The 19225-nt window shown below is 34.3% G+C and overlaps 1 protein-coding gene across 3 annotated transcripts; it reads right to left on the bottom strand.

Annotated features, from left to right (window-relative positions):
• Positions 1-489: 489 nt before the first annotated feature.
• On the bottom strand, positions 490-19193 carry FucT6 (alpha-(1,6)-fucosyltransferase 8). Of its 3 annotated transcripts, none has more exons than XM_013306844.1 (13): positions 19159-19193; positions 16953-17120; positions 10765-10887; positions 7462-7671; positions 6965-7130; positions 4226-4412; positions 3848-3947; positions 3503-3640; positions 3202-3355; positions 2564-2737; positions 1932-2093; positions 1327-1401; positions 490-942 (listed from the first exon to the last, which is right to left on the bottom strand). In XM_013306844.1, exons 2-13 carry the CDS (start codon positions 17084-17086, stop codon positions 838-840), a joined length of 1728 nt encoding a protein of 575 aa, XP_013162298.1. In that variant the 5' UTR covers positions 17087-17120; positions 19159-19193; the 3' UTR covers positions 490-837. The 3 variants fall into 3 exon arrangements, with proteins under 3 accessions (XP_013162298.1, XP_013162299.1, XP_013162297.1); XM_013306845.1 differs by lacking the exon at positions 19159-19193 and adding an exon at positions 19010-19095; XM_013306843.1 differs by lacking the exon at positions 19159-19193 and adding an exon at positions 18397-18599.
• Positions 19194-19225: the final 32 nt, after the last annotated feature.

The raw sequence follows: 19225 nt of genomic DNA, 5'->3' as shown, positions 1-19225 counted from the left end.
AGGTTAAGGGTACGGATTTCCGATCACGAGGTCGGGGGTTCGAATCCCGTCACTCTACTATTGTCGTAAACCATATCCTGGCACAAGCATAGAACTTAGTTGGAATGGTCAAAGAATAATTAGTAAATTTATATATCTGCTAATATTTAAATAAAAAAAATATGAATTATTACGAATATATGTCAATACAAGTGTCACCACAGTAAAAACCTCAAAGACATTCAAAACCGTGCAAAATTATATCCATTATATCTGCCTACCCACCTTGAGAATGTTATTTAGTATATTTTTCATATATTATAGCAAAATAAAATTATGTAGTTATATATACTTCGGTGGCTATATTTTGTAGTTGTGTTATTACGTTTCAAATATACTATAAAAAGAAATTACTAATAATAGGATTAAAAAGTTAAAATTTTGAAATAAACTTAGCATTTGACGTTTAAACTTGTTTAAAAAAATCTATCGTAATAACTGCGGGTTTCTGAGACCAAAATGTCCGTTTAAAATCTTATCTCTGTTTTGATTGTTTATACAGAGATTTTGATGTCAAAAGCACACCATAAATGGTGGTTTTTAACAGTTTTAGGCATCTCTTAACTTTAAGTAAGATTTTTTCGTTTATTCAATCCATAATGTCCTTTTTTTTAGTAAATCGTGTGAATCCGACAAATATCAACTTTAACGTACACACATAAAGCACACATTCCAATAAACAATACAAGTGAAACAGATAATGGAATTGAGTTAATAATTTCCACGATTTTGAACTTTAACAGTTCTAACGTAAGGTCCATTTTCTGTTGTCTGATGTCCATTTCAGTTATGTTCAATTTATCCTTTTTGTCGTGTATCACTATACAAAGGCACTTGTTTGTATTCAGGGAATGGATACAGCACCAGATGATCTGCTGTCTTGTACCATGGGATTAAACCATTCTGTAAAAGAAAAAAAATCAACTCTATGATTTTTTGTGTTCCTTTACATATATTTCATGATCGATAAAAAAAGCTCAGCTCAGCTCACATACGTCCCCACCGAGGGGCTCGGAGCCTTCCCTAAGTTAAGGGTGATTAGGCCATAGTCAACCACGCTGGCCAAGTGCGGGTTGACTTCACACATATCCTCTGAATTACTTCTCAGATATGTGCAGCATCACGATGTTTTCCTTCACCGTAAGAACGTTGGGTAAATGTACATATGTTAATCGGAAATGGAAAAACACATTAGTACATGGCGGGATTCGAACCCAGGGCCTGCAGATTACAAGTAAGTGCTTGATCCTTGAGTCACCAACGCTCTATTTTTTAATTAACACTTACCAAATTAGTTCTCTTATTAGTGCCTCGGCCAAAACCATTCCAGTGATTACCAGCAACGCCTATCAAGTCTCCCACCTGCAAACAAAAAATATATTAAATAATTCAAACTTTCGTGAGACATTATATTGAGCGAGTGAGCTGAGGGCCGCGTCCGCGAAATAATACCAGTACCACCCACCCTGATGAATGGCCCCCGATGGGCTCGAAACTAGTCGGTGCCGCCACCGGACGTATATACGTGAGTGTTTAGCCGTGTTTATATATCAGTTTAAACAATATATTAGTCACAAATATCTTACTTATATTATAAAGTTTGTATGGATTGATGTTTGTTAGAAAGTGTCTCCAGAACAGATACATGGATTTCGTTGAAATTTGGTATAGATGTAGAACACATAGGCTACTCATTATATTTTTATCACCGAACAGACGAATTCACGGGCGACAGCTAGTTACTAATATTATAAATGCGAATGTATAGATGAATGGATGGATTTATGTTAAAAGAAATCTCTAGAACGGCTGTATGGATCTCGTTGAAATTTGGTATAGATGCAGAACCTAGTCTAGAAGAACTCATAGGCTACTTATTAAGTTTTTTTTACCTGGAAGGATATTTCATCTTTAGCATTAGCTGTATGCGGCATGAGAGCGCGGCGGTCGTGCGCGTTCTGTCCGCCGAAGTAGTAGATGTCGTCCAGCGAGAAGAAACTCTGCGACGCGTCCACTCTGTTCGTCTGCATTATCTCGTACGCCACGCGACCCACCTGCACACAATCACCACAATTACACACACAATCTCTCACATAATAGTTAATGAGACCCTTAGTGTAGATTTAATACGAGAAATGTCCACTAAGTTACTGCTTAAGTAATAATTATACAATAGTTAGTACGAGAAATCTATATCAACTATGTAAATAAAATTAATTTGTCCGAACGATATTTTGTTACTGTTTAAAAACTAAAACTTCATATTTCATGGACATTAGTCTCGGTCATCACCAAAATTTACCTTTTATTGTCTCCCTTAAACCGTGTTATAGTGTTAGGAAGAAAATCCGACACTGTGCCGGTGTACTGGCAAAACACTAGCCTTACTAAAATATCAACGTTTGTGTCCCCTCACTAATCATTCTGACACTTCACTCTATAATGAAACCGCGCGATTCCCACCAAAGGATTTTAAGTAATAATGTTGTGAAGAAGAAGAAAGTAGTGGTTGTAGTATAATGACCTGGCTGCTGAATGTGCAGACAATGTAGTCGCATGTGGAGAGCATGTGCAGGTCGACCAGCAGACCGGCCAGCGAGAGCGGGGTGTAGCGGCGGTGTGTCGCGGCTGTCTTCGCGATCGACGCGTCCCCTATGAACTCGTACTCCGGGTACTTCTTGCGCGCGTCCTCCAACACCTGGAATGTTGCACGCACATTATTCAGCCCGAATGGCAAACTGTTTACTAAGAAATAAAAAAATCTTATATATATAAATATTTCGTGTCATGACGTATGTTCACAATAAACACCGAAACTACTGTACCAATTCTTATGAAATTCTGTAAGCAATCGTAATTTAGTCCAACTTGGGAAATAGAGTTTTATTTGAATTATTCATCTTTTTTTTTCATTCTGCGTGAAGAAGTCGCGGGCAACGGCTATATAAATATAATATTTTAAAATTAACAAATTTTATCATTACATTTCAAAATTACTTAAAATCTGGGGCAACTTACAATGAAAATATATACATTTTAGATGGGAATAAGGTAGACAGACGTCTGATAGAGATTTATCAAAGAGTAGTCCTACAATGTGACGTAGGAAAAAGGAAAGGATGATGATGTTGATGATGGTAAAGATGATTTCAATATACTTACATTTGCATCATCAGAAGCAAGGTATACCCTCCTGGTATCAACAGGGCGGGTGAGCTCGAGCTGGTCGTAGTAGTCTTTGACATGAGTCATGTACTCGTGGATATGATGGAAAGCGGCTTCCGTGCCCACTTTATCAGTGCGCCGAATATGTACCCTGGAATTTATATAAGAATAGCTTTAAAAAACAGGTAATTCTCAGAACACAGGAAGAGAATATTTCCCTTTCCTATGCGTTCTCTTCCATCAAATCCTTATAAGAAAAGTGTGGTATGTGAGAAGGGTAATTAAATGTGTAATTTACCCTACAATTGGGGACTTGAAGTTCATATTGGCGATGGTCTCGTTGATCGCCTTCTGCATGGTGGTGCGCGGCTTCAGGATGTACTTCAGCATCTGACCTATCCACCAGGAGGCTGGGTCACCGTTGAACCTCACTATCCTGACCACAATGAACGGAACTATTTAATATTCAATATTATTTAAAAAAAAAACGGTTTGAAAAGATGACCTGTGAAAGAGGAATTGAAGGATTTCATATTTGATTTATGCTTTTTGGGTAACAGATAAAAAAAAATTAAAAAATACATTTTTTTTTTGGAAAATGATAACTATAAGTAATATAAAAATTAAACAAACCTATGCATACCTATGTGCTAGATCCTTCGGTATAGCAAGCGGCAGGAACTTTGGCTTCTGAGAAATTGAATCTATGAACGGTAGGGACACCACCTTCGCGTCGTAGCTCACTGAAAAACAAACTTTATATATTAATATCTTACGGAAATCTTAATAAAATTATAAAAGTAAATGTTTGGATGGATGGATGTTTGTTAGAAGGTATCTCCAAAACGGCTGAACGAATGTCGATGAAATTTGATATACATATAAAACACATCCTAGAAAAACACATATGCAACTAATTGTTTTTTAAATCCCACACGAACAGAGTCGGGGGCAACAGCTAGTAAAATATAAACCTATATTTCAAATACAAAAGAAACACTTTCACAAAAACATAACTCACCTGGCCACGGCATAACTTTATCATCATACGAAGTGGTACAGCTATCTGAGATTGGATGGAACACGTAGTCCCAACCCTTACTGTTATATCGCCAACCCTTAGAGTTAAGGATTAGTGTCCTTTCGGTCGCATATGCGAATATCAAGCAATATACGATATGATGTAACTGACAACCAAAACCACAACCCTGGAATAAAAAAATATAAAAATAAGTGACAAGTTTAGAGTACCTACGAATTTTAGGAATAAATTGAACAGGACAAGTCGATGGCAGTGAAAGTGTTAAACAGAAGTAAAAAGAGAATTCCTACATCAATGTATTTACGCAAAATAGCAATGATTTCGATCAGTAATGTGTAATTAATTTTCTTCCTTGAATTATCATAAAAGGTCCCGGAGGCCTAATTTAGTCCTCTTTCCCTTCCCACCCTTTTTCTTATCAGGAAAAGATGGGAAGTGGAAGTGGACTTTCCGAATGAGAGGATGCATGGAAAGAGAAATTATTTTTTCTCCTCCGTCAATTAAAGATCGGCAACGCATATACAATTGCGTATGCCCATTGACAACGGTCACTTCGCTATTTCAGCGATTTCAGGTGGCCGCTCTCTCGTTTGCCACCTTACACTATAAAAAAGGCATATTGTTTTTTATAACTTAATTGCATAATATAATATTACCAAACTCTTTACTGATACCAGGAAAACAGAAAAAGTGAACAAATAATTAAAAAGTATAATAAAAGTGCAAGTGATTACAACCAACATGTAACCGAGCCAATAATTGTTCACTTCACCCTAATCCCTACCATAGAGACAGACAAAAGAAAACAGAGTCACAATTTTTAAGTACCATCGTATACACTGCTGATTTTAAATAGGCTGTGGATTAAACATTTTTTATAGTATTAAGCATTTTCAAAGCTTATTAAGTTTAATAAGGGATAAGCATATTGTTGCCAAACTGAAAATTTATAACTACGTATGAATTTAATAATATTGTAAAATAATCGATATTTTGCGAGCGAGAGAGATAGCTTGAGATAATTTTTAGGGTTCCGTACGTTATAGGAAAAAAACGGAACCCTTATAGGATCACTTTGTTGTCCGTCCGTGTCTGTCAAGACCCTTTTTTTGGATACTCATGTTTTTTCCGTCAAAGTTATGTCTACAATAATGCAAAGCACGTCACTTTGGGTTCGGTTTATAACAATTTTGTTAATATAGGCATCAAATATATTAAAATTTATCGTGTAACATTTATTTCTATGAATATATAAATAAATAATATAATATATAATATGCTAGCTATTTAGTAATGGAAGTAATGGAATATTTAAATTATATATAATAAAAGTGTATTCACTACATATAAACATAGTTACGTGTGTACGAATACTAGTTCATTCACCCTACCATGATGTTTACCATCAAAAATTCACACCTAACCAAACATAGTTGACGGTAAATTGTGACAGATGACGAAACATGTCGTCGACCTGTCTGCATCTAGTATACACAAACATATAATATAACAAAACTCAGTAGAGTTTTAATTATACCAAAATTGAGATTTGATTTTTCAAAAACTATACAAAGTCTAATCTTACTAATATTATAAATGCAATTTAGATGGATGGAGTATGTATGGAGATGGATGTTTGTTTGAAGGTATCTCCGAATGTTAACGGATCTTGATGAAATTTATCACAGATGTAGTACATAGTCTGGAAGCATAAGCTACTAAGATTTTTAATTTATCAGACGGAGTCGCAGGCGACAGCTAGTAAATAACGGACTAAAACATAATTTCTACTTAGTAACCATACTTAAATAAAGACAAACACATAGCAACACTCATAAATAGACAACGTAAGCGTTTCATTCATCATTGTAAGCTAGAAATAGTACTTTATTTCCATGCCAAACAATAACCATCGCTTTACGATCGAACATTATTATTTAAATGCGTGTAAACTGTTTATGTTTACTTTTAAAAATAAAGCCTTGACGTTCACCACACACGGAACGTAGCGATTAAATGCGCTCGTGTACAGAGGCCCTAATATGTCATACATATTTTCAAAAATGTCATTTTTCATCCTGCCCTTTTCCCTAAGGAATCATCATCATCAGCTCACTATACGTCCCCACCGAGGGGCTCGGAGCCTACCCTAAGTTAAGAGTGATTAGGCCATAGTCAACCTGGCCAAGTGCGGGTTGGTTGACTTGACTTCCCTAAGGAATGACGGCACAATATTTAATACTCTTCCATATACAATCGAACCTCAAAAAGCGAGAAACTTTAATACGCGAGAGTCATATCCTATCCAAAAAGACAACCTACACCAGTAAGAAGCGGGTTAGAGAGAAACCTCTATAAGAAAAAAGAATATCACGGTCCCCTGGATTCTAACTTATCCAGATTTCACTCTATATAATACCTGAATCCACTTCCTTCTTTTACACAATCCATACTTTCTTTAATCTTCTTTTACTTTTTTTATTTTATATAAAAAATATTAGAACATTTTTCCTAATTTCCTAATGTTTCTTGTACCATCCAAGTAAGCTCTACACTTATTATATGAGTTACAAGTCGAATGGCGGGATTTGAACTCACGACCTAAACGGAAATCCGTACCCTTAACCTTTAAGTTATTAGCTCTCTGAATAATTTGTAGCTAACATTTAATTTCAATCTACAAAAAGATATAAGTTTACAATAATTATAAATTCCTACCTTATTCAAATTACATATGACCTTCCTAGCGTCCCTACAATCAGGGGGGTTCTGCAAATGCTTCAATCTTCTCTGTACCAACTCGCTCACATTTGCCGCTTCTGTTTCCCGCCACTCGTTGTACCCGTCTAATTCTGGAAGCTTCTCTTGGTCCGATAACAACGACCTACAAATATATGACAGTGTCTACTACTATTATATAAAAAAAATAGAAGTATTTAAAATTATTAGAGTAAAGGAAAATTATTTCAATGTAATTCTTACGGGAGAGCGTCGGTGGCTGTGGGATTAAGCACTTGTCTTGTAATCTGCAGCTCCTGGGTTCAAATCCCGCCATGTACCAATGTTTTTCGATTTACATATGTATTATACATTTATTTATTTTATTTTTGACTATTAGCCATTGATTTAAAACTACCCTGCGAGTTCACTTCAACACATAAAAATACTAGCACGGCATTTCTCAAGATATACCTTCCTTACAACCAAAAACATACCTTTTCCTATCAGCTACTTGGTTGAGAATCGCTTGCAATGAATCCGCCTTGACCTCATCCGCGATAAGTTTTCCAATCTCATGGTTGATGTAGTACCATATTTCTTTGGTGTTGGAATAAATACGTCGTCTGAGATTCTCATACTCCTCACTCGGGCCCTGACCTGACTCTAATAGAGACGGGTCCAGATCTTTGAGGTTACCGTTTAACCTAGAACAAAACATGAGTTACACCTATGACAATAGAGGAACAGACTAGGCAAAACATTCTGACACTTTTCGTAAGGATTTGAGGTCACTTGGAGATGACATTCACCCATGTGCATATTATGTTGCAATGCACGAGGTTTACGGATCCTGTCAAATAAAAGTCAAAGAGTCAACGAAAAGGATTGATGTTTACATAAAATTTGTTCAATTAAGTTAAAGATTACCCTTGGCTGAAACACTAGGGACCGATAGTTACAGTACGGCTGTGCTCTAAAGTATGTATTTATCATTCAAACATAGTAATCTTACTAATATAAATGGATGGATGAATGTTTGTTTTTTTGCACGAATTGGCCCAGCTCGTCCGGTGAAATACCACGACCACAAAGAAGACAGGCGTGAAGTGGAAGCAATTCCGCGTTTCGTCTGATGAGTGTGCGTTCCGGACGCCTAATTTAGTCCTCTTTCCCTTCCCATCCTTTTCTTTATAAGGAAAGGATGGGAAGTGGAACTGGACTTTCCGGATGAGAGCATGCAAGGAAAGGGAAGATATTTTCTTTCTGTGCATCCTCTCCTCCGTTGATAAAAGGTAGACAACGCATATACGATTACGTATGTCTATGGGCAGCGGTCACTTCGCTATATTAGCGATTTCGGGTGGCCGCTCGCTCGTTTGCCACCTTAACATATAAAAATAAAAAATAAATTGCTAGAAGGTATCTCCAAAACGTCCGCATAGATATCGCTGAAATTAGTTATAGATGTAGAACAGATTTCTAGAACACATAGACTATTTAATTTCTTTTTAAATTTCGCGTACAGAGTCGTGAGAGACATCTACCATTGGATTTCGAAACCAACATCTCTGTATAAAACATATCGTCATCCCTGTCATTATGTTAGACAAAACAGAGATAGCAATATTTTTAAACGGAGATTTTAGTCTCGGAAACTCACGGCTAGACAAGTAATTGGTTATCTATTATTTGTTAACTAAGATAGTTAATATGTATAGTGATGAAGTAAGAGATTATTGTTCTATTGAACTTTTATAGTTAAGGTCATCAGTTAAGTTACAATGACCGATAAAGTCTAGTTTTATATTTTTTTAATAAATTATTTTTTTATTATCATTTGTGTTGTAATATATTGACATGTTTTCCTCAGTATCGAGGATTTTCCTTTTAAAATGTATAATTTTAACATAAAAAATTACATTGTCATTTCTTAGTTATGTTACTACTAGCTTTCGTCCGCGTGGAACTAAAAAAAGGCAAAATAAGTAAATGTATTCTTCCAGGCTATATTCTACATCCAAGCCAAATTTTAAATTCCGTGCAGTCGTTCAGGAGATAACTTCTAACAAAAATCCATCCAAACACTCACAATTATAATATTGGTAAGTTTTTCTTAAAAGGAAAAATTGTAGTTATTTTATCAGCAACGCAAATACGTCATCTGTACGAAATATGATATTTTACGATATTACATACAAACAATTTATTTTTATTAATATGTGTAGAAGATAAATAGATTATTTGCTTGATTTTTTTTGGCTACGGTTTTACATGACTTATGCTAACAATATCAATGAACGCTGTACGAATATTGAATGATTACGTTTTCAAACCTATATCAAAAACAACGGAACGACCAATTGCATTAATAAAACTATAATTTTATTCGCAATTAAAAAAGAACCATCCCACAAAATGGACGTCAAAGCAAAGACCATGGATAGAGAGACAAATTATACTGAAACAGTCCGCATAGAACTTTCTAGAGTCCGTTGCGAGATTACAGCAATTAGTTCCTTTGTACATTCCCACAGGAGAAATTGGACAGACTATGAGATGATGAGACAATCCTACAAACACACGTATTCTGTATATATCGAAAAACCGACATAGTATAAAAATAATTTACATTTAAACAACTGTTGAATTTGTGTAATGAACTCGTCTATTTACCTTTCAAGGTTACTCACTATGTGTTCAATTACTTTTGTCCAAGAAGTAAAAATAAGGTAAAAATTCGCTTCCGATGTTAGCTATGCTTTTAAAAGAAACGTAGAATCTATAACCATACGTAGGGCTACTATTTTTTTTATACATCATAAGGTGGCAAACAAGCGAGCGGCCACCTGAAATCGCTGAAATAGCGAAGTGACCCTTGCCCATAGATATACGCAATTCCATATGCGTTGCCTACCTTTAATCGACGGAGGAGAGGACGCACAGAAAGAAAACATTTCCATGCATCCTCTCATCCAGAAAGTCCACTTCCACTTCCCATCCTTTCCTTATAATAAAAAGGGTAGGAAGGGAAAGAGGACCTCTAATTTAAGCCGAAATATTCAAGTATACGTCTATTGAAAGTAGCCAGCCCTATACAGTGTAAGCAACGTATGTTTTGTTGCAGACAGGCTACATAGTTTGGAATGGGGACGTCGGGAAATTTCAGCTAGCTTCTATTGTACCCAAGTTTCATAACGACGCAGTTTCCAGCCACTCGACACACAAGCGAGCTCAATAAGCCGGTACAAGTTTTAACAACAACCCTATATCTATATTATGCTTAGCAAAAAGATATCTACAAAAAATATTTAATACTGTATTTTATAAATTCAATAGGTTCATAAAAAGCAACACAAAAAGATTACCATGAAGAAAAAAATGCTATTTGCACATTGCCTTAAATATAATCACAAAAACTTTTAGGCATCATTTTTGTTATAAAGTAATATTATTTGACAGAATTACTATCTTAAGATGAAAAGATATAACATAAATTGATTGATTCTTGCCCAACTGACTAGTTTGTCGCCCGACTCTGTCCGAGCAGCATTAAAAAAAACTTAATCAGTAGCCTATGTGTTCTTCCTAACTATGCTCTACATCCGTGCCAAATTTAATTAAGATATGTTTAGCCGTTCTAAAGATACCTTCAAACATCTATCAATCCATCTATACATTCGCATTTATATTAGTAAGATCTCTTCGGTCCATATGACATCGCATTTTCGGAGAAAAGTCAAACAAGCTATACTTTTCGACATCCTTCATGTTTCAAGTTTAAGGTCAGTTCAACTTACCCCGATGACTTCCTGATCTGAGCGATTAGGTTGCTGTGCTGCTGACGCAGCGACTCCAGCTGCGAGGACAGGCTCCTACACCGCTCTTGATATTCCAGTACGTCGTCTGTCACGCCATTGCATCTGGAAGATATAATCGTATTAGCAAAATCCTCTCCTCACATTAGAGATATTTATTTTTTATCATTTCTCAGAAACTTTGCTAATAAAATAATGCTTACTAATATAGTTTGTACGTTCAAATTTCAATAACTATAAATGTGATTTGAAAAATTATATTTGTCGTCCGAGCGGGATCAAAAAAAAATTAACCTATGTGTTCTTCCAGATTATGCTCTATATGTATGCCAAATTTCATCAAGATCCGTTGAGCGGTTCTGGATATACCTTCAAACATTCATACACCTATCCATCTAAACGTTTAAATTATATTCGTAAGAAATAAGAAGTAAAATTTACTACTACAATTATTAAGCCAAGTTACTACTAAAGTACATGTCAACGTCTTAGGAGCTGGACAGAAATAACAATGGTAATAAATGCGCTTATGCCTAACAAGTTTATATGATTAATTATTCAAGACTGAATAATATCACAAAAACGTTGCAATACTATTAAACTAATTAAAAGCGACTAAACTCATCTCCACGATGTCACACCAAAATGTTTAATTTAATCTAATATGTCATAACTTCAAAAAGTATGCCAAATGAGGTTACAATGTCAGTCGTATTGATCTTTGACGTCATATTTTTATCAAACGTCAAGTATCAAGATGAATCTCGGGGTTACTCATTAAGAGCCAACGCACACTAGAATTTTAGTCGGCCGATAGTTTGATCGTGTGAACAACATTATGCTCATGTAATCGGTTTAATGCGCACCTCCATACGCTTAAACTATCGGCCGACTAAAGTCTCTAGTGTGCGGGAACTCTTACATAGATGTAACCGAGCTGAACACTGAGCTTTTAACAAACTAATGCAGTCTTAAAATAATTTTGTATAATTTCTAGTCAAGTAAGTGACCTAAATATTTCCAACCACGATTATAAACGTAACTGCCAATTGTTTTACAACTAACTGTCGCCCGCGAGTTCGTTCGCGAGGAATTAAAAAAAATATATTAGCTTGTGTGTTTTTTCAGACTGTGTTCTACATCTATGCCAAATGTCAATGAGTTCCGTTGAGCCGTTCTGAAGATACCTTCTAACAAAAATCCATTGATCCCCCAAACATTCGCATCTTACAAATACTATAAATGCGAATGTTTAGATGGATTGATGTTTGTTTGAAGGTATCTCCGGAACGGCTTCATGGGTCTTGCTCAAATTTGGCTTAGATGTAGAACATAGACTGGAACAACACATAGGCTACTAATTAAGTTTTTTTTTACTCCACGCGTATTGAGTCGCGGGAGACAGCTAGTTTGGGGAGATAATAAACGAGTATTTAATTTTGTAGAATAGAACTTAAATACTGGTTTAATATCTTTAGAATAAGTCTATTTTTAATAAATTTTTCTATAATTTTTTGGAGTTATAAGGAAAAACATGTAGAATAAGTTAACATACGCTTTCAATATTTTCTTACACGATCCGTTATGTTAGTAAAATACATAACGGAAAGTTACATGAACTCCCTGTTGCTATATTTAAGTTCAAAATCAAATAGACTATGTCACCGTCAAAGTACGCCGTCACTTTCTAATTTACCTAGTTTGGACACAGTAATATTTTGACAAGACAGTTATGGGCCTTAGTATATTTTCATTTGATTGTAATATAAACAAATTCTTCAGTAAAAAGTAATTCTAATAATATTAAAGTAAGGGGTGACAATAATCCGTGGGAATCCAAGGATGTATATCTAGAAATACGATAAATTATATGAAAAGAAAACTGACATGTTTTATAAAAACATCCTGTATATATGACAGATCCTTTTATAATCTATCTTCTCACTAATATTATAAATGCGAATGTTTTGATGGATGTTTGTTAGAATGTATATCAAGAACAGATACATGGATCTTAATGAAATTAAGTATAGATATAGAACACGGACTGGAAGAACACATAGGCTACTAATTAAGTTTTTTCTTAATTTCGCGCGGACGAAGTCGCGGTCAAAAACTTGTAATCTATATATGCACAAAACTAATCATCATCATCAGCTCAGTATATGTCCCCATCGAGGGGCTGGGACTAAGATAAATGCACGTATGTAAATCGGAAAACACATTGGTATATGGCAGGATTCGAACCTAGGTTCTGCAGTTTACACATCAAGTGCTTAAACCTTTGAGCCACCGACATCATATACAAAACTAATCATCAGCCTTTTATTCTGATCTCTTATCTCTTTCATTCTCTTTGAAAAAACTGAGATAGTAATATATTTTGTAAAGACGTCCCTACAGTCTAAACTCTCCGTTAAAATTATGGAATGTATTTACAAAATTCGTCTCATCTACCTGACCTTAACAAAGTGGAACTAATGGTCAGCAACCATGACTTTCCCCTATACTAATGTCACGGATGTAGACAAGGACAAACTAAACTACCCATCGCTCATTATTTCGATTTGGTCGTTAACTTTCCGTGTAGATAATAGTCTGATACTGCTTACGCACGCTACCTTTACTTATAATTATTATAAACTAGCTATCGCCCGCGACTCGGTCCGCGCGGAATAAAAAAAAACAATTAGTAGGCTATGTATTCTTCTAGACTATTTCCTATATGTGTGCCAAATTTCATAGAGATCCATTCAGTCATTCTAAAGATATCTTCAAACAAGCATCCATCTAAACCAGTCTTTCCCAAAGTGGGCGATAACACCCCCTTGTGGGTGCTGCAGGTCTCAAGTTGCGGGTTATAGTAAAAGTTTCGTTTAGAATTCTCCGTTAATATACATATATAGGTCACAATAATTAATTAATTTAATTTGAAGTTAAAGTGGTTTTTAAATATGTGAAAATATGGGGGCGCTAAAAAATATTTATTCTCAAAGTGGGCAGTAGATAAAATAAGTTTGGGAACCACTGATTTAGACATTCACATTTATAATATTAGTGAGAAGTAAGATTCATTTTCAAACAGTAATTTGTATAAATTCTGACCATTTATTTTTTTCTTACGGTTAAGAAAAATTTTGTGATGCAACCTGCACATATCTCTGTGAAATTCAAAGATATGTGCAATCAACCAACCCGCAGAGAGCCAGCGCGATTGACTATGGCCTAGTCACACCAAACTAAGGGGAAGACTCCAAGGCCTTCAGTGGGGACATGTAATGACCTGATGATGATAATTTATTATTCCACGTGCATAATAATTGTTTTTAAAAACATCGCAAAAATTACGGCCAGTAAGATTTTTTTCACTTTTTCAAATATTTAGAAAAAAAATTGATAATAAAGCCAAGTGATATTGTCAAATAATATTAGTTAATTTTATACAATTAATATGTATATTTTACGATAAAGAAAAATTATTAAACTTAAAATATTTTGCATTTTACCAACAAATCTGCAGTTTGTGTGGTGAAAATATTTCTGATTTAAAAAAAATATATACCTAACCTGCTCTATACCTTTTAATAACATATGTAGACTATAGTTATAAATAATTCAATAGGAATTTTTACACACGCAACCGTGAATTTGGTCTTGACAAACTTCGGATACGCTTAAATATGTAGCAAACATTCTTTGTCAAAATGTTATGCATTTTTTGTGTACATTACACGGTTACGCCAAACAATAACTTCGAATGCGAAGTATTTCATAGCTATCGTAATTTTAATGATGAACGGAAACTTAGGTAATTTAAGTTAAATTACTATTATTGTTGACATTTTGATATAAATCCTTTTGTTATGCTGATTTCTCATACATTTATTAAATCTTCGTATATTTAAACCCATAATTTTATCTTCAGAAAACCTACTAATATCATAAATGCGAAAGTTTAGATTGGATTGTTAGAAAGTATCTTCGAAACGGTTCAACAGATGTTGATGAAATTTGGCTTAGACGTAGACATAGTTTGGAACAACACATAGGCTTCCGTATGGACGGTGTCGCGGGCGACAGCTAGTTGATGATAAAATAAGAATAGGTTAAGGTGATATTTTAATATCTAATGATTAACAAAGATTAAAAATTAGACTCACTACAGGTTTATGATTATTAAAAATATGTATTTTTATTAAATTGTAATAAAAAAATCACAGTAGCATTTAAAAATAATTAAATTAATCTTGTAAAAAAATAACAATCGTTAAACCAATAAAAGTTGGCTGCAGCGATTAAACAATTAATGTTGTTAGTAATCGAGAATCTAACGAAAAAAAAAATAGCACGTGAGAAATAAATATCCTTCACATTTCATTCTTGGTTCAATAATATTTACAAATAAACAGACAAAAAAAAGAAATTCATTTTGCACATTGAAAGACTATATTGTAGAATCTTTGGCAAATAATCGTGTGATAGCCATACGATAGCTTGAAACAAAGTTAGAGGTTCACAAACCGAAGAACAAAAACCAGCTAAATTAAAAAAAAAACGTAGAGACCACAAAAATTTTGAATCTGTGGTCTAAAATCGATTTCAATATACTTATACCCAAACACTGGTGACTAATAAAACCGAACAAATTGCTTGCGAAAAAAAAACTCTAGCCCGAAATACAATATGTAACCATGGAGAATTTGAATTTCGAAAGGTGGCAACCCTCGCGAATCAATATCGGTATACATTTCAATGCAAGTTACATACGGGTCATGGAATATTTACCTCAATGCCAATGTCTTTTGACTAAAGATCGTTGAACTAGAATTATGTAATGTTTGAAAATATTACGTATGTTTACAAAATTCGGTAAACAAAGACACGTTACATTTTGCCGTTCAATAAACGAATTTTTAATTTAAGAAACATTTTTCTATTTATATTTTTTACATTGGCCGAAAATTGTTTAAAGCCTTAATATTATATTTAAAACAAGAAAATTGATAGAGAATTAACTAATCAATAATATAACAAAAACATCTGTAAACGTAAACTCTATCTGTAAGTGAACAAACCATTAGGTTCTTGTTGACTAAAAATATATCGCGCGGAATTAAAAAAAACTTAATTTATAATCTATGCTTTCTTCCAGACTATATTCTATATCTATGCCAAATTTCATCAAGATCCGTTCAGCCGTTCTGGTGATACCTTCAAACAAACATCCATCTATCCAACTAGCATTTATAATATTAGTAAGAAGAAACATGTATACATAAAATAATATGTTGCGTAAACGTGCAATCTTCAAGTATGCGAAAGACGAAAATAAATAATACGAAAAATATTGCGTTAAGCGCATTACTACGAAATGCTGCGTATTGAATTATTTACGACCCATTCCGATGTCCCGATAATTTAGGGCATTTATTTACGACTGTGTTCATACATAAAATGTATATAATAATTTATATTCAAGAGAATTGATATAAAACTGTACATATAACACTAACGTAAACATGGAAACTAGCCTTCTTATATACAGTCTGCTTGAAGCTGTATTCTTACACAACTAAAAACCGTGGTCTGTGAATGCCTGACGTCTACTTGAGATGCTAGAAATGGTACCAATTATTAAAAACAGGCGAGGCAAGGCCCTTCCAGTTATTCAAAGGTTTTTAGTATATCTTTGATAGTACAATTAATCCTTCCCGATAGTCTATGGTCTCTGTTTATTCATCATCATCATAATCAACCTAAATTTATCCACTGCTGGATGTAGGCCTCCCCTATCGATTGCCACGATGCCCGATCCTATGCTGCCCGCATTCAGTGCACTCCCACAACCTTGACCAGGCCATCGGTCCATCGTACGGGAGGTCTACCTACGCCGCGTCGACTCGTCCGCGGTTCATCATCATCATCATCAGCTATACGTCCCCACCGAGGGGCTCGGAGCCTACCCTAAGTTAAGGGTGATAAGGCCATAGTCAACTACGCTAGCCAAGTGTGGGTTGGTCGACTTCACACATATCTTTGAATTTCTTCTCAGATATGTGCAGGTTGCATCACGATGTTTTCCTTCACCGTAAAAACGTTGGATAAACGTACATATGTACCCGTCCGCGGTTAGTCTATGTTAATTGTGAGTTGTGTTCCTTGTTACATACCTTAGTGGTGATATGACGAGGTATGTGACAACAATCCACACAAAGAGCAGTACAACAGCAACCCGCTTCCATTTGGCTAAGTACATCATCAGGTAGTCATTGAATGTTGCGTGGCTGATAGGATACTGCTTCATGATAACCGACACATTGTCACTTCTGTGTCCACACCTGAAACAATGTCACTCTTATTATTATTACTACTACTACATAAACTAGTAATCTAGTAGTACTGATAATGGTAGCAGTAAGGACTACTGTTTTCGAAACTCTTACTGCCATTTATTTTCTATGAAGGTCAGACAAGGACTACTCCAGCCAAATCGGCAAAATCTTTATGTTACTAGCTATCTGCAGGAGCATATATTCCGGATCAGAGTGATATGAATATTTTGTTCTTGACTGAATCTGTCTGATGATTTATAGCATTTTTACTTTAAATTCTTATTTCTACTGGAGGTTAAAACCTATTTTGTAGTGCAATCCAAAGATAAGACAATACTAATATTGAAAAGAGGAAAAGTTTGTATTTTTGTATACACAAATAAACTCAAAAACAACTGTACTGAGTTTTATGTTCTTTTTCCATTAGTAAGTAACATTACCACATAATAACATAAACTATATTTATTACCAGATATTCTTGTAATTCCTAATAGACAAAGTCACATGAAAAGCTTGTTTTTTTATGTAATTAAATCTTAAATAGAATTTAAAGTTCACCACCCTTACTACACTTATCACACAGATCATAGAAAATAATATTTATATTGAGTTAAAACAGTTTGTAAAAATGAGAAAACATTTTAAAAGAGCAAATGCATTTTACATGTTCATTAATATCTGATAACAAATGGCTGATTTAATTAACTTTAGGAACTAGTGCAGTTGAGTTGTAAATATGAAGTGACATATATAGCATTTACAATTTTTACATTTCCAACATATAATATCAGTCCTAATTTAAAAAGGGGCGTCTACACATTACATTGAAAGTTGGTATAGCTTATTAGTATTATAAATGAGAGTACAAAGTGATATAAATAAATTTAGTAATTAATATGAAAAAGTTATTGACAATATATAAATCCATAGCAAAGTAATATTATTAATAAAGTAAATAATTACATGAGTAAGTGTTTAATATAGAATTTAATATAAATTTAACTATGTTCTTGTTGGATATAAACTCATGTGAACACTCTCGATATAAACGTATGATATCAGACACAAACTAACTCAGGATACAGCCCGGATACCGACAATTTAGATCAAATCTTTCTAATAGAACATAGAACACAATTCATGCCCCACATCGCAGTATACATATTTTTCAACATAAAAAAACATAGATGTCAAAATGTGAAACACAAAAATTAATGTTAATGAGTTAGACAAGTTAATCAATTATAATAAACATATTTAATGGTATCGAAAAACGATTTACCTCTTAGTAGCAACTTGTAAGATATACGCAGTTAAAAAAGGTCACAAATTCTATTAGTTTTAATGAATTAAATCACAATGTTACTCTGCATTTACTTTTAAGATTTTATCTAATTTTAATATAAGAATATAACGTTAGACACTAGTAGAAACTAAAAACGAACAAACTCAGCACTTAATGAGCAACTATTGGAAATTGGACAGAGAAAATATTCAATTCAATGACAGAACAAAATGACAGAGGCATAGAGCTTGAAATTTATGGATCGACAAAGTTATCTGAACCGGTGGCCATAAGTTAAAGCAAATTATGACGGATCACTAGCGCCTTTCTGTCAATTTCAAAAAAGTGTCATAAGATCTTTTTCTTTCATCAACCAGTCATTTGTCAAATAGATCTATACTCCGTCTATCTCTCTGTTCTTTGCTAATTAATCTTTTAATCTGCCCTTTTTTCGTTTTCAATTACCTTCAACCTTGACGTTGGCGAAATCATCGAAATTAAACGATGGGGTCCACTAGCAACTAAAAGAAGAAGAAGAAGATCTTTTTCTTACTTTTACATCCTTTCCTTTCGGTTTTACATATTTCTAACAGGACTGACCAGAACTGACCGTGATAACAGCGCCTATGACATCGTTCCAGATATCCTTGTTTGACTATAGCTACTAGCTACTGTTAAGAAAAGAGGTTCACCAGGAAGTATATTTGAACATTTAATATTTTTTAATTTAAAGCTGTCTTTTATTTTGATAGAACTAACTTGGAAATAACCGCGATAGCAGCGCCTCTCTTACAGGATCAGATAAGCTTGTCGCACTATAAATGAC

This window comes from Papilio xuthus, unplaced genomic scaffold (assembly GCF_000836235.2).
Source record: "Papilio xuthus unplaced genomic scaffold, Pxut_1.1 DF828177.1, whole genome shotgun sequence".
Lineage (NCBI taxonomy): Eukaryota > Metazoa > Arthropoda > Insecta > Lepidoptera > Papilionidae > Papilio > Papilio xuthus.
The sequence above is the reverse complement of the archived record's forward strand: the minus strand, read 5'-3'. Positions and strand labels throughout refer to the sequence as shown.